Below are 15,043 nucleotides of genomic sequence, written 5' to 3'. Positions count from 1 at the left end.
AAGAGAGGGAGGAGGGATGGAGAGGGGGACCACAATCCTCCATTCCTCCTGGGGTTTTGGTCACGTGTGCACACACATGCACGTGGCATGTTTCTCAAGCCGCCAGGACGGTGTGGCCGGCCACGTGGGATGCAGCTGCTTCAGCCACGTCCCGGTGGGCGGTCTGTTCTGAGCACTCCCTGTCGTGGGCACAGGCCTCGGGGTGCCAGCACCTGTCCCCGTGTCCAGCTCATGTCCTGCGCTGCCTCCCGGCCTCAACCACGCTGTAGCACGCGTCGGAGTCTTGCCCCTTAAAAGGCTCCGTGATGGTCCCTAGTCGGCGCCCACCATGTCTCGTTCGCCCGCCGATGGGAGTTGGGCCGTTCCCTCCTGCATCCGTGTTAACCGGGCCCCGGCTGCTCTGGTGCTGTGCGGGCGTGCGTGGCCGGGAGGGGTGGGGAGTGCGCGAGCTGGGAGATGGGCAGTTGCTAGTCTCGGGAACCTTAATCTGGGAAGTGGAATGGACAGGTCCCCACTGAGGTCACCACACCCCCAAGTGGCCCCGAGTGTCTGCACTGTCCCTCTGGGTCGAAGCAGCGGGTGCTCCCACGTGGCTGTGTGGGCTGTGTGGGCTGTGTGGCCGCGTGCTCAGTGCTCACCCCTGCCCTGTGCCCCTGGCGGTGCGGGCGGAGCTTGGAACTGGCCTTGGGGCTGAGTCGGGCTCAGGAATCGGGGCAGGGGCCGTCAGGGCCTTCTACCTCTTGGAGGGCGGGCTGTGACCCCTGACCCCCCCCCCCCCCCCCCCCCGCCGATGGGAGTTGGGCCGTTCCCTCCTGCATCCGTGTTAACCGGGCCCCGGCTGCTCTGGTGCTGTGCGGGCGTGCGTGGCCGGGAGGGGTGGGGAGTGCGCGAGCTGGGAGATGGGCAGTTGCTAGTCTCGGGAACCTTAATCTGGGAAGTGGAATGGACAGGTCCCCACTGAGGTCACCACACCCCCAAGTGGCCCCGAGTGTCTGCACTGTCCCTCTGGGTCGAAGCAGCGGGTGCTCCCACGTGGCTGTGTGGGCTGTGTGGGCTGTGTGGCCGCGTGCTCAGTGCTCACCCCTGCCCTGTGCCCCTGGCGGTGCGGGCGGAGCTTGGAACTGGCCTTGGGGCTGAGTCGGGCTCAGGAATCGGGGCAGGGGCCGTCAGGGCCTTCTACCTCTTGGAGGGCGGGCTGTGACCCCTGAGTACACGGGCATGTGCCCGGTTTGGTGTTTTCTTCTCTTTAACGAGTCACCACAAAAGAGTACAGTGAAAGAGAAGCCTTGTTGACAGGCTGAGGCCCCAAACCAGGATCTCCTCTTGGCCTCCGGAGTGCAAGTGGTCGCGGTGTGCACCCCTCCGGCTCCACGCCCCTGCCCGTCCGCTGGACGCGGGGTGGGCTCCCGGGCACAGCTGCCGTGGCTGCCCGGCGGTCACACATGTCAGTAACATCGGTCATATTTCAGATGTCACAAAGGACCTGCCTGACTCATGGCGTGGTCCGAGGAGGCGCTGCAGCCCCCCACACGGCTGCTGGATGAGCTGGGTGGGTGAAGAGCTGCCGCGTCACGCCCAAAACCTCAGACATCGTATGTAAATTAAGTCAAAACTGATCGCAGACTGAAATGTAAAATGTAGAACTGTAAAACGTGTAGGACAGAAAGGAAAACGTTTGCAGCTTAGGGTTGGGCAGAATCTCAGACTTGACACCAGACGCACCGTCTACTGCGAGGAAAGCCTGGCCGGCCAGACTCGCCGACGTGGCGGGCGCTTGCTCTGTGGACGGCTGCGAGGACAGCAGGGAGCCTGATCCGGCGGGGCAAGAGAAGACAGCTGGTCCCGGAAGGTGTGCAGACGGCAGTGAGGTCCGCGAGTCCATGAGCCTTCGGGAGAGGCACGCCAGGTCACATGACCTGTCACCACTCAGCTGTCGGAAAGGCTAGGACAGTAGTGATACCAGACGCTGGTGAGGGCGGGGAAACCTCCGTGTGGACTTGACGTGCGAGGAGGTTGCGAGCATGTCGAAGGGGCGGCCACTCTAGAAATCAGTGGTGGCTTCTTAAAGACCACAGTAGACACCAGCCATCCAACCAGTGACCACACCGTGAGCATTTGCCCAGGGAGGATCGCGGGCACACGGCTGCTCTGCACAGGTGCTCAGACGTTTGCGGGTGATGGGAGGAACACGGGAAACATCCCCGATGGCCTGCGGTGGGTGGGTGGTTAAACAAAGTGTGGTACGTCCATGCCAGGGACTACTATTCAGCAAGGAAAAGGAACAAGTCGTGGATCCACGCGGCAACCCGAGGGAGCTCAGAAGCATCGTTTGGAGAGAGCAGAGTCGATCTCAAGAGGCCCCCACTGGACGATGCGTCCTGTGCTGTGTGACGCTCTGGGGCAGTGGCACATGAGAGGGAGGCTGACTGGATGGGAACTTGGGACTGAGGCGAGCGGCAGCAGAAGAGGATGGCCGCGGGACCGCGTGGCGATGGTGGTTTTGCATGGTGATGGGTTCCGAGAACCTACGGGTGAGAGCACTGCACAGAACACACGCAGCACCCCCGTGGCCACATGTGGGGCTGGCGAGCTCTGCGTGGGCCGTGGGCCGCTGCACCGTCAGCTTCCCGGCTGGGCACTTTCCTGTGGCTCGCGGGACACTTGCGTTGGAGCGTGCGAAGGTGCGCGAGGCCTCCCAGGCTGGTGGCTGCCCCTGCTTTGCCTCTCTGATTATTTCTAAGTAGGAGACACGGGAGAGGAGGGTCGTGGGTGTGGGTAGCAGTTCTCCCCATGAGCCCCGACTTGCCTGTTCAGTCAGCCATGGAGGCTGTGTCGTGAGTGCTGCTTCCCTAAGGGGACAGCCATGGAGGGTGTGCGGGGACCACACTGCCAGGCTGCATGCGTGTGACGCCCAGCGGGCCCGTGTAATGAGCTGCGTGGGGAGTGACCGCAGCCCAGCACTGGGGCGGAGGGAGGAGAGGTGATCAGCAGTGGCCTAGAAGGTCCTCGGAGGGGTGGGCGGAGGCCTGGGAGCTGCTGTGGGGAAGGCCCGGGTGAGGGAGGCGAGCTCGCTGGGCCCTAGACGGCACCCTCAGCCCGAGAGCAGGGCTGGGAGATGCAGGCGGCAGAGGCCGGTGGTCCTGGCTGAGAAACTGGAACGCGCTCGGGCACACGGGCTCCCCGGGGAGGGGCCGGACACAGACGGGGCTCCAGGGCTGCGGGTGCACAGGTCGCACTGCCAGGGCCTGGCCCAGGTGCAGGCCTTGGTAACGGGAAGACCCGGCTCCCTGCTCTCTGCTGCCAACACTGCTGGGGGACTGAGACCAGAGGCCTGAGACTGGGCGGGGCCGGGCGGGTCCGAGGGCCAGTGCTGTGCTTTATGGTCTCGATTTCTCATGGCTGTTTTAGTAGCAGGTTCTTAACCACGTGGTATTCTCCCTCGGGACAGTGTGGCCTCTGAAAGAGGTCGCAACTAATAGGAAAAATGAGTTTTATTGCTTAACTGTGGATTCGATAAATCGCATTCTTTCTGTTCCCGTTGCTCCGTGTTTTCCGAGTTGACGAGGGGACGAGGCCAAGCTTCTCTCCAGCAGGCTCTGGGCGTTGGGAGTAATCTGAAATGCTCTCCCTTAACATAGAGACGGGCCAGACACACACGGCAGAGCGCGGCTGGTTTACACTCACTCTGCAGGGATAAATATTGAGCTGGTGGTTTAATTCAGGCTTCGTCAGCCCGGGCGCCATGGACGTGAGCTGGTCAGGCCTGGGCCTGCACGGGAGGGTTGGCAGTGCCCTGGCCTCACCCCGCTTCCCCAGCCTCGATACCCCAAGTGCTTCTAGTAACCCAGAGTCCCCACATGGAGCGAGATGGGGGCAAAGCCTTCCTTGATGGGATCTCCCGGTTTTAAATAGACTGAAAATAATCACTTTCTCCTGGGCAGTGCTGACGGTTTTACTGAAACCTGGGGCACCTCAAAAGCTTTTGATCACTAAATGGGAACTAGTGGTTATTTATAAATTCCCTTGTAGAAGGTTGATTTAAATATATGATATTACATGTTATATGTATATATAATTACATGTATGTTATTGCATGTTACAAGGAAAAGCTACTCTCTGTGTTGCCACATACTTACCTGAACCCTCTGCTGCTCTCACTCTGGCGTTCGCTGAGTGGCGCTGCTGCCTTCTCATTTATAAGGACAACGCTGGCTTTTGGCTGATGCAAAGAATGTCACACGGACCGGGGACGTGGCCGGACGTGCCGGTGGTTTGCACGTGGTTGTGACGTGGACTCCACGCAGACCCCAAGCCGGTCTTGTCACACCCATACCTCCGATTTGGAGCCAGCCCGCTAGTCTCCACGTGCAGTCTGTCCTCTGTCCACGAGGCAGGGCCAGCTATAATCTGCAGGTTTGCCTCGAGGACTAAAACTCAGAGCTTGAAATACTTAGTTTTATTTATTATTTTTTAGTCATGATAGCGCACATGCAGGGAGAGCCAGAGAGCAGAGACAGAGCCAGAGGGCGAGACGCGCCCTGCACAGGCCGATCCGCCTGCAGCCAGCTCCGTCCCCGGGCTCACGAGACCCCGGCACCTACAGCTCTGCGCTTTCGGCTGCTCACCAGGCTGCGGGTGCGGCTGGCGTGTGGCTTCCGCCTCTGCAGTGCACATGCTGCTGCCTGCTGCCGAGGCTGGCCCGAGTCCTCCGAGTCGGACGGCTTTTCGGTGCCCCGCTCCCTCTGCGTCCCCCATGGCCACAGGACCGTGCGTCCTCGGAGTTCCAAGTCACTACAGAAACTGGAGACAAGTCGGCTTCTTCCTTTTATTTCCTTCCAGTTTTTGACATAGGGCATGTGTTCATGCCACAGAGGGAGAAAGAGAGAGAAAATGAGAACTCGCCCGTCGTGGGGCTGCCTCTCCTTCGTTCTCCTGTTGGGATTTGCGGCATGCACACACATGCGCCTGGTGTGTTTTCCACACTGCTGGGTCCAGGACGTGAACTTCATCGTCAGCCATGGGAGTTGAGCGCCTTAACCACCGTGCGCCGACTGGCCAACAAGTGGGAACACTTCACGGGTCCGGCAGAGCAGCCTGTCCTCGTCACACGTGCTAACGCGGAACGGCTGTGGCGTCCACACGCGAGTTCCAGTAGCTCACCTGATCACGCTGGCCTGGAGGACAGGGGTTTGAGACGCGCTGCCTGGGCCGCCATGGAGGGAGGCCCGCTCCTCTCCCGTCGTAGCAGCAGAGAGGAGTGGCGCCCGCAGTTGGAGAGTGGCAGGACTCTGCCTGTCTGCCCCGTGGGCAGCAGAATGGTGGCGAAGGGCACTTCCCCGGAGCTGCTGCCATGAGGAGGTGCCCGCTCACTCCCAGAGTGCACGGCGGCCTCCCAGAGCTGGCACAGCACCCACTCACCGTGTCGGGCCACTCAGAACACGGACCCGAAGAGCAACGTGAGGTCCTTGCGCACCGTCTCACTCCCAGGAGTCCCCCACCCTGACGCCCGGGTACAGATGGCTCCGTGGTGGGGTCTGCAGGGGCAGGTGGGTAATGAGAGCTTCAGCAGGTCTCTGCTCAGTCGCTCAGCGTCCCCAGGATGCGGGAATGCTGCGTGCAGACTCCGGTGGTGTCCGCGCAGTCGGTGGTGGTGAACGTTGGAGACTCGCAGCCTGCCTGACTCGTTTTCCTGCACTGTCGTCCCGTCCGATCCTTCGTGTGCTAAAGTACCGCACAGGAGCCAGGCTTTGGGCTGCAGGAGTTGGAGCGGGAGCCGCTGCCCTGCCAGCCGCGTGTCCTCACTCCTGCCCGCTGCTCTGGGGCCTGCGTTTGTGACCGGGCACTGCTCAGGGCGGCCCTGGCCCAGGTGGGTTTGGCGCACTTCTTCCTCCAAAGTAAAAGGGAAGTTCTGTGCCTGCCTCAGCAGCAGACGCGCTCCAGATCTCAGTCCAGACGGTGGGAACTCACAGCATGTTCGGGACTCCACTGGCAGCCCGGGCAGGCTTGCCCTATTTACCTGGATGAGGCGGATGGACGTGGTTCTCTGAGTTCCCCACCGCGCTCTCTGGGAGCGAGCTGCTGGCTACGGGAGCAGGTCTGTTAGCGGCGGACACACGTCTGCAGGCACCCGTCGGCTCTCGTTGAAATCCGCCCTGCGCACTCGGGTTGGCTCGGGGGTCGGTGGTGTGCCGGGGTTTCCGTGGTGGAGTGTTTGTGACACTTCATGCAAAGGAAATGAAACTACGCAGTGGAAGTGTGTGCTAGTGTTCACAGTCGGCCGCGTGTTTCAGCAGTTGGTTTGTGGGAACCAGAGTACCGCCGAGCTCCCGTCAGTTCAAGTTCTCCGGGAATTCAGACCGCGGCTCGGAGTGCACGAGAGCCTCTGTTGAAATTTTCCTTTATCATTCGCTGCGTGTACTGACAGCTTTATCTTACTATTACTTATTAACAATAGCAGAATCTAAAAGAACTCAGGAAGAGGGGACATGTCTCTTCTTTGAACCTTGGAGAAGAGAGATGGGCGAGTCGGGGTTGATTAACTTGCCGGAAGTCGGCCCGGGAATGCAGAGCCGGGCGTGTCCCTGGCTGGTCGGGCATCTACACCGCCTGCCATTGGCGAGGCCAGAAAGCTGTGGTGGATCTCTGCCCTCACCGGACCCTTGCACCGGGTGTGACCCCACATGGAGCTGTGACAGTCACGCCGCTCCTTCTGCGGCTCTTTCTACTGGGGCTCAGTTAGCCTCTGCTTCCTCTTCTGCTCTTGAAAACGTTTCTTTTCTTGGATCAGTGTATTAGTATGATTTCTGTTTGGGCCCATGAATTAACATGTGGTAATCTATACATAGGAAGTTTCAGGTTTGCTTAATCTAATTTACTTCTTTTTTTCTTTAAGAATTATATACTATTATTATTTTTCAATTTTGACCAGAGAGAGAGAGAGAGAGAGAGAGAGCTGCCAGGTCCAGGACTTGAACCGTGGTCAGCCATGTGGGAGTCTAGCGCCTTTAACCACCATGCCACCTATTAGACCCTCTAATTTGAAAAAAGAGGGACCAACAGATGGCGTAATGGCTATATCGCTGGACTCCCATGTAGTCAACCACGGTTCGCGTCCCGGACCCGATGGCTTAAACTCACGCCGGGCGTGTGTGCGTGCGTGCCCAAGATCCCGAGAGGAGAATGGAGGAGAAGGGATTGTGAGGTGGCCATCCCCCCGGGTGTTCTTTCTCACTTTCTCTTTCTGTCCCTCAAGTGAGCACATGCGCCCTATGACAAAAATCTCTCTTAAAACAAAAAAAGTAAAAAAGGAAATCATAGCTTTTTTTTTTTTTTTAAAGCTTTGTTTCTTCCACGAGAGAGAGACAGACAGAGATAGAGACAGACACCCGCAACAGAGTCTCCATTCCACGATCCCCTGGCCTCAGCTGGCATGGACCGTGGCCTGCATGTGGTCGCACATTGCTAGGAAGCCCTGAGGTGAGGGCCTGGGACCTTTCCACGTGGCTCACCCTCGGCCCCAGGGAGTCAGCTCTCCATGCTGGGAGGCAAGACTTGGAGTTTGACCTGGTAGAGGTTTGGCCAGGAGGTCGGCCGCAGCGGCACGGTGGTGGCTGGAAGCCACATGGTGGCCGGGGGTGGCTCTCAGCTGGCTTGTATGTGCCGAGTGCACCTGGTGTGCCCACGAGCCTGGCTGGTGGAAAGGCCTGGAGGGAGGCCATGGCATGAGACCCTGTTGAGAGAGCTTGTCTCGCTCTGTTTCATGAAAGAAACTTAAAGGATTTTGCAAGTTGTTTCTGTGTTTTTATTTCTCCTCCCTCATTGGAGCATCCCGGTGGCCTTCGGTCTCCCTGAGCCCGTTCAGGGGCGTGTTAGCTGCTCCAGCCCCATCGGGCACAGGGCAGGGCATGAGCTCATGCGTCTTGGCCAGGACCGTCCTCGGTGTGGGTTCTCACTGAACGCAGCCCCGAGGTCCATCTGCTCGGCAGCCGAAGAGCAGCGCGAGCGATTGCCGACTGGGCACCGGGCTTCTCCGTGTTCGGGAGACCTACGGAGGGAACTGCAGACCCTGTAGTCTCCAGCCTCGGCTCTTGGGGTTCTCTGCCGAGAGACGCAGACCCAGCCGTCCGCAGCTTTCTCCCTGCCCTGTCTTCTAGGTTGCACGTATGAAGGGGACAGCTACAACAGCTCCTCCAGCTGGCAGAGTCCGGCCCAGCCCTGCGTCCTGCTCCACTGCCAGGTACAGCCACGGGGCCCACGGGGCCTTTCCCCCAAGGTCATCAACAGGAAGCCAGGCCAGGCCTGGGACACAGCACTGTGATGCTTGCCACCCCAGGGCCCATGGACGACAAGACCACGTAGGACGTTCTTGTAGAAACACAGCCGAGCTGTCCACGTGGCGCATGCCTGTACCCCCGCCCCGGGCACACTCCCGTACCTCCCGCCCTGGGGCACACTCTCGTACCCCCGCCCTGGGGCACACTCACGTACCTCCTGCCTCGGGGCTCAGTCCTGTACCTCCCCCCCCACCCCCACCCTCCTGTACCCCCACCCCGGGACATACTCCTGTACCTCCTGCCCTGGGGCACACTCCTGTACCTCCCACTCCACGTCGCATTCCCGTACCCCCGCCCTGCGTCACACTCCTATACCCCTCACTCTGGGGCACACTCCCGTACCCCTCACTCTGGGGCACACTCCTGTACCTCCCACCCCGGGGCACACTCCCGTACCCCCTCCAGGTCACACTCCTTGCCTTCGTGGGTTCCTCCCGCTCGCGTATGGGGATGAAGCGGGACTGGGTTGTGATGGAGGGCCTCTTGGCGCCCCGTAGCCCGGGAGTCAGGACCGAGGGTGGCTCTCCTCACACTTCCCTCCTTTCCAAGGAGGAGGCTGAGCTGCTGGCTGGTATGATATCCTTTTGTTCTGTAGTGAAAAAGCCAGCCTCCCTGACGCTGGTTACCGGGGCCCTCCCTGCTCCGCCGGCCTCCCAGGGCCTGTGCCCTCGCTGCTCTGGAGCGTGGGCCTCGCCTGAGCACGGGGACAGGCAGCGGCTGGCACCTAGGAGGTCTCGTTCCTTCTGTGCCACCACCTCCCTGCAGACGCCTCTCTCAGACACATCGGTTACTGGGGGGCCAGGCGCTGGTGAGAGGCGGCCCTTCCATGCTCACCTTTTCCTTAGCTCCACTCCTCGCTCATCCCAGCAGAATGGGGTAGAGTTGTCCGTCCTGCCTCATGAGGTGATCTAAGCAGTGAGCCTGTCAGCGGAAACACTTCCGGGGCTGGCCAGATCCCACATGGCCAACTGAGGTTCAAGTCCTGGCCCTGGCAGCTGGAAATCACGCTGGGCACATGTGTGTACATGCCCGAAATCATGGCAGGACAGGGCTAAGGAGGAGAAGGGGTGCAGTGCGGCCATGCCGGGGGCTTCCCCTGTATCTCTCTTGGTCTGTCTCTAGAGTGTGCACACCCTCTAGAGATTAAAAGAAAATGAACAAACAAAACCCAAACCGGTTCTGGTGGGCCTTTCTGCGGGGCTCAGGCAGGAGGCGCTCCCACACAGCACAGAGCCACGTGGGTCCCTGGCGTAGAGCTCGGGATGACCTGAGTGTAAGGCCAAAGTGCCTCTCGGTCTACCTCCGCCTCTCCTCAGAGAAGGAAAGAAGCTGAAAACAAGACAAAACAGCAACGTTTCTGGTGGAGTGCGTGCATGTAGCAGGTGCAGCTAGGGACAGGCGGGTCTCAAAAAGCCACTGTCCAGTCCCTTGGGGTGGACTCTTCCCTGATCTCACGTCCTCCTGCCAGAGCAGTTCCAGCTTGGAGAACTCACCTTTGATTTCCTGCCTCTAGCTCCTTACTGAAAGAGGACGACCTAAAGGTCCCAGACAGGAAATGCATTGTGGGAACCCGCTGGAACCCACAGCTGGGTTGCAGGCACTGGAGGAAAATCGGCCTTGGGCCATCGTTCAGTGACAGTGACAGCACGGGTCCCTTTCTGATGTGGTAGATTCCTGTGTTCCGGGAGGTTTTCTTTTCTTCCTCAAATGGGAAAAGACCATAGTCAGTTTCCCTAGTGGGACCCTCAGGCCGGCGTGGCATGAGGACTGGTAGACATGACCCCCCTGGGAGCCAGGGCCGGAGCAGGGGCGTCACGTCCGCGTCCACAGCTGCCAGGTCGTCCGCTTGTTTCTAGCCCGTGCGCCCCCTCCTCAAAAGGCAATGAGACACGAGCACCGATTTCCAAAATGGCAGAGCACATGGGAGTGGAGAAAACCCTTCAGAGGCCAGCTCTGGACGACCGATTTCCAAAATGGCAGAGCACATGGGAGTGGAGAAAACCCTTCAGAGGCCAGCTCTGGACGACCGATTTCCAAAATGGCAGAGCACATGGGAGTGGAGAAAACCCTTCAGAGGCCAGCTCTGGACGACCGATTTCCAAAATGGCAGAGCACATGAGAGTGGAGAAAACCCTTCAGAGGCCAGCTCTGAACGCCAACGTAGAGAGTGTCCTGCTTGGGACGGGGGCCGCAGTGTCCCCAGCGGACGTTAGGGTTCCAGAAGGGTGGCCGATTGCAGTGCTAGTGTGGGTGGCTCCTGTCCTCCGCTGGTGGTGGCGACCTGATGGGGAGAGGGCGGCCTCAGGGCAGCTGCGGCCCTCATGCTGTGGTCTCCCGCTGGGACCTCAGCTCCCTGGCGAATCCCTGTCCGAGGAGCTGTGGCCTCTGGCTTCACTTTCGGCTCATGGATGAGCAGGTGGTGACCCGTGCGTAGGTTCCAGGTTCACAAGGGGAAAGTGCTCAAAGAACAGTGACCACTCACAGCTCACGGCCACAGCGCGCGAGTGCGGAGAGCCGCCAAGCGTGACTGCCAGCCAGCAGGGCTTACACGCGGTCAGGGGGGTGTGAGAGAGCGGGGCTTACACGCTAGGACAGGACAGGGGACCGTGAGGGAGCAGGGCTTACACGCTAGGACAGGGGCCGTGAGGGAGCGGGGATGGGCCGCTCTCTGGGTCCCAGCATGGCTCGGGCTCTGGGGCTCAGCGCCCTGGCCTGGGGCCCGGCCACGCTGTGCTTTCCCCTTTGACTCCCCCTCGTAGTTACTTTTCAGAAGCGTGACTCCTCGGGGACGCCGGATAACCGGGCGTGTGGCGTTGTTTTCCAGGAAGGCGTCGTCACGGAGTCCGAGGTGCGCTGCGTGGTTCACTGTGACAACCCCTCGGAGCACCAGGGAGCGTGCTGCCCGACGTGTCCAGGTGAGGCTGGGAAGGGGCAGGACGTCCTGCTCCAGCTCAGCACGCTCGAAATCTGCGTCCCCCCAAGAACGCGAGTCCCCTCCCGCCTAGACCTCCCTCTGCACCCGTGTGCTGCCCGGGCTCAGAGCTCCCGGCCTGGAACTGCGCGGTGGCCCCTCGCGTGCCTCGTAGGAGCACGGCGTGATGTGGTGCCTGGCGTGTGAGGCTCTGGGCTCGGGGCTCCTGTCCGCCCACGGGGACGGCTGATGCTCCTTCTGGGAGGGAAGCCTTGGCCACCCTTGCCCCAGAGGCGCCCTGTCCCTGCTGCCCTGCCGCACCCTGGCCGAGGTCGCTGTGCCGACGGGGTGGCCGGCCGGGTCTCCGTGTGCCCTCAGCCCGGCTGTGGTCCAGCACGCTGCTCCGTCTTTCCTCCAGGGCCCCCGCCTCAGCGGCAGCAAAGGCTACCCCTTCCCACGGCCCGCGGTTTCCTCCGACTTCTCTGAATGGGATTCCAGCGGCCTCCAGCACCCCTTCTGGGCGAGTCTAGGGATCTCAGTGGGTGGGGGTCTCTGCTCTGGTCAGCCACCGGCCGCGGTCTCTGACAGCTGTCCCGCAGTCGGGGTCCTCCTAGAGGACACCCCAGTGGCGATGTCACAGCTACTGCGTTTGCTTTTAGGGCTGGCCTCCCCAGGCCGTCGGCTGTTCGAACCTCCCTGGGGACAGCTCTGCGCCCTGGCGGAGGCCCTGCCCTGCAGGCCCCTGCCCCCTCCTGGTGGCCCCAGAGCAGTGGGGACCTGAGTGCCTCGGGGCTCATCCTTTCCTTGTGGGTGAGTGACAGGGAGAGCAGGGCAGAGTGAGGAGAGCAGGGCAGAGTGAGGAGAGCAGGGCAGAGTGAGGAGAGCAGGGCAGAGTGAGGAGAGCAGGGCAGAGTGAGGAGAGCAGGGCAGAGTGAGGAGAGCAGGGCAGAGTGAGGAGAGCAGGGCAGAGTGAGGAGAGCAGGGCAGAGTGAGGAGAGCAGGGCAGAGTGAGGAGAGCAGGGCAGAGTGAGGAGAGCAGGGCAGAGTGAGGAGAGCAGGGCAGAGTGAGGAGAGCAGGGCAGAGTGAGGAGAGCAGGGCAGAGTGAGGAGAGCAGGGCAGAGTGAGGAGAGCAGGGCAGAGTGAGGAGAGCAGGGCAGAGTGAGGAGAGCAGGGCAGAGTGAGGAGAGCAGGGCAGAGTGAGGAGAGCAGGGCAGAGTGAGGAGAGCAGGGCAGAGTGAGGAGAGCAGGGCAGAGTGAGGAGAGCAGGGCAGAGTGAGGAGAGCAGGGCAGAGTGAGGAGAGCAGGGCAGAGTGAGGAGAGCAGGGCAGAGTGAGGAGAGCAGGGCAGAGTGAGGAGAGCAGGGCAGAGTGAGGAGAGCAGGGCAGAGTGAGGAGAGCAGGGCAGAGTGAGGAGAGCAGGGCAGAGTGAGGAGAGCAGGGCAGAGTGAGGAGAGCAGGGCAGAGTGAGGAGAGCAGGGCAGAGTGAGGAGAGCAGGGCAGAGTGAGGAGAGCAGGGCAGAGTGAGGAGAGCAGGGCAGAGTGAGGAGAGCAGGGCAGAGTGAGGAGATGGGTGAGTGACAGGGAGAGCAGGGCAGAGTGAGGAGAGCAGGGCAGAGTGAGGAGAGCAGGGCAGAGTGAGGAGAGCAGGGCAGAGTGAGGAGAGCAGGGCAGAGCAGCGTCCCCCCGCGTCTACTTCGCTGGGTCCCGGGCGGTCTCGCAGCTTCCCTTTCACGGGACCCTCTGACACTTGCGTGTGGGGCGAGCCTGCGCAGGCTGCAGCTGGTCACTGCGACCCGGCCGTCGGTGCTGTGGGACTGTTTGCTGCAGCGCCTCCTCGCTGGCCACGCCTGGTCCAGTGGGACGTAACCATGGCCTTGACCCTGCGGGTGTGAGGACAGCGGCTCCCCGCACGTCCACCCACCTGGGCCATGGAGGCTGAGTCTCAGCCCTAGGCTGCACCCCAGGGGTTCCTTCAGCGCTCTGAGGGTGGACTCCAGCAGGCCTCCCGAGACCTCCGCGTGGCTGTGTGTGGAGGTCGTTCTGTGCCACGTGGCTCTGACAGTCACCTCAGCCCTCACGTCCGAGCAGCCGGCCGCCCTGCTGACTCTGGCGTCCACCCACCTGGGCCATGGAGGCTGAGTCTCAGCCCTAGGCTGCACCCCAGGGGTTCCTTCAGCGCTCTGAGGGTGGACTCCAGCAGGCCTCCCGAGACCTCCGCGTGGCTGTGTGTGGAGGTCGTTCTGTGCCACGTGGCTCTGACAGTCACCTCAGCCCTCACGTCCGAGCAGCCGGCCGCCCTGCTGCCTCTGGCCCCGGGGCCCCCCATGCGCAGCCTGTGGGCCTGTAACGGAACTCCGGTGATGAGAACCGGCCCTGGGGTGGCCGTGTCCATGCGGAGAGCTGTAACCGTGTGCGCTGACCCTGCAGGCTCATGGGCAACAGAGTGGGCCTCGCGGCTGGAGGGTCCTGTCCGGGAAGTTGCTTCCTTCACTCTGGTTTTTGGTCGAGTTCCCGGGAAGGAAGGGGCTTGCAGTTACCCAGTAAGGGGCGAGTCCTGGCTGCTGTCCTCACAGGCAGAAAGCAGACCTGCTGACAGCAAGTGCCCGAGGGCAGAGGCGAGCTGGGAGCTGGCCTCCTCTGTCCTCTGTCCACACCCCGATGTTCCTCTTGGGTCCAGGTCCCCTGAGAGGCCAGTGCCACACACCAGCCCCTTGACACCCGGAGGCTGCTTTCTCAGTTCCGGGGTCAGGAGTCAACTTTGCTTTCTACCTTAATCCCAAGGGCTTCCCAGTGCCCTGGGAGGGGAGCCTCAGGCATGTCGCTGGTGATTCAGGACTGCCATCTGCCATTGATCAGGGTGGCATTTTGCATAATGACAGACACGCAGTCTGTGGTCAGTGTCTTCCTGACACGGGTTTCAGAGCATTCTTGGTCGTCTTTTCCCTGCTGTCTCTGCTCGAGGATGGTGGGTCGTGCTGGGAACAATTTGCAGAGAGCTTTTAGTAAAATTCTCTTAGTTGTCAGTTGCAGACCATGTGGTCCACCTGCTGGTGACCGTATGGCAGCGTCGGTTGTGCCAACATCAGGAAAGAACCAAAGACACTTTGTTGGGTGTCCCTGGGGAGAATGGGACAGGCAGTGCCCCAGTAGCCAGGCAGGGCTGCAGCCCATGGGGTGCCCACGCAGCCGGGCACTCCGCCCTTGCCAGTAGCAGGGGTGCGGGACCGCCTCCGCCAGGTGACCCCGAGAGTATACCACCCGTGTGCATGTGTGTCTTCAAAGAGCTTTTGCTATGGGGCGTGTGGGCTTGTGGAGAGAGACAGAGACAGAGACAGTGAGAGAGAAAGTGAGTAATTACCCCTGGGGGATGGCCACGCTGCAGTCCCTCTCCTCCATTCTCCTTCCCAGCCCCCGTTCCCGGGAGAGTCTGAAAAGCCACTGGGCCTGGGACTCAAACCGCAGTTGGCCACGTTGGGGTCCAGCGCCCTTAACCACCACGGCAGCTGCCAGCCCCATAGACACATACTTTTACAACCAGTGCCTTGGCCCTGCTGCCTCGGACTCTGCAGTGCCCAGCCACGCGCCCCAGCCACGCGCCCCAGCCACGCGCCCCAGCCACGTGCCCCAGCCACGCGCCTCGCTGTCCTGTTTTCTAGCACCTTTCTGGCCTCGTGTTGGCCTTTCACATTTTGTGTTCTTTTATCATTTTGTTTTACTTCCTGTGCAACAGTCATGTCTGCGGTTAAAGAGGACAAGCTGGGGGAGGGGGAGATGGGCGGGGGTGTGGGAGGTCGTGGGG

The 15,043-nt window shown here is 61.2% G+C and overlaps 1 protein-coding gene across 1 annotated transcript in view; it reads left to right on the top strand.

Moving 5' to 3' along the window:
- Positions 1 to 15,043, top strand: part of BMPER (BMP binding endothelial regulator) — a gene marked incomplete at its 5' end in the record, with an annotated part of 199,790 nt that overhangs the window by 42,040 nt on the left and 142,707 nt on the right. Inside the window, 2 exon segments of the mRNA XM_006164900.2 lie at positions 8,154 to 8,236; positions 11,158 to 11,248. Coding sequence (XP_006164962.1) covers positions 8,154 to 8,236; positions 11,158 to 11,248 — 174 coding nt within the window.

This window comes from Tupaia chinensis, unplaced genomic scaffold (genome assembly GCF_000334495.1).
Source record: "Tupaia chinensis unplaced genomic scaffold, TupChi_1.0 Scaffold143756_1, whole genome shotgun sequence".
In the NCBI taxonomy this organism is placed as follows: Eukaryota; Metazoa; Chordata; class Mammalia; order Scandentia; family Tupaiidae; genus Tupaia; species Tupaia belangeri.
This window is presented reverse-complemented; position numbering and strand designations above follow the sequence as displayed.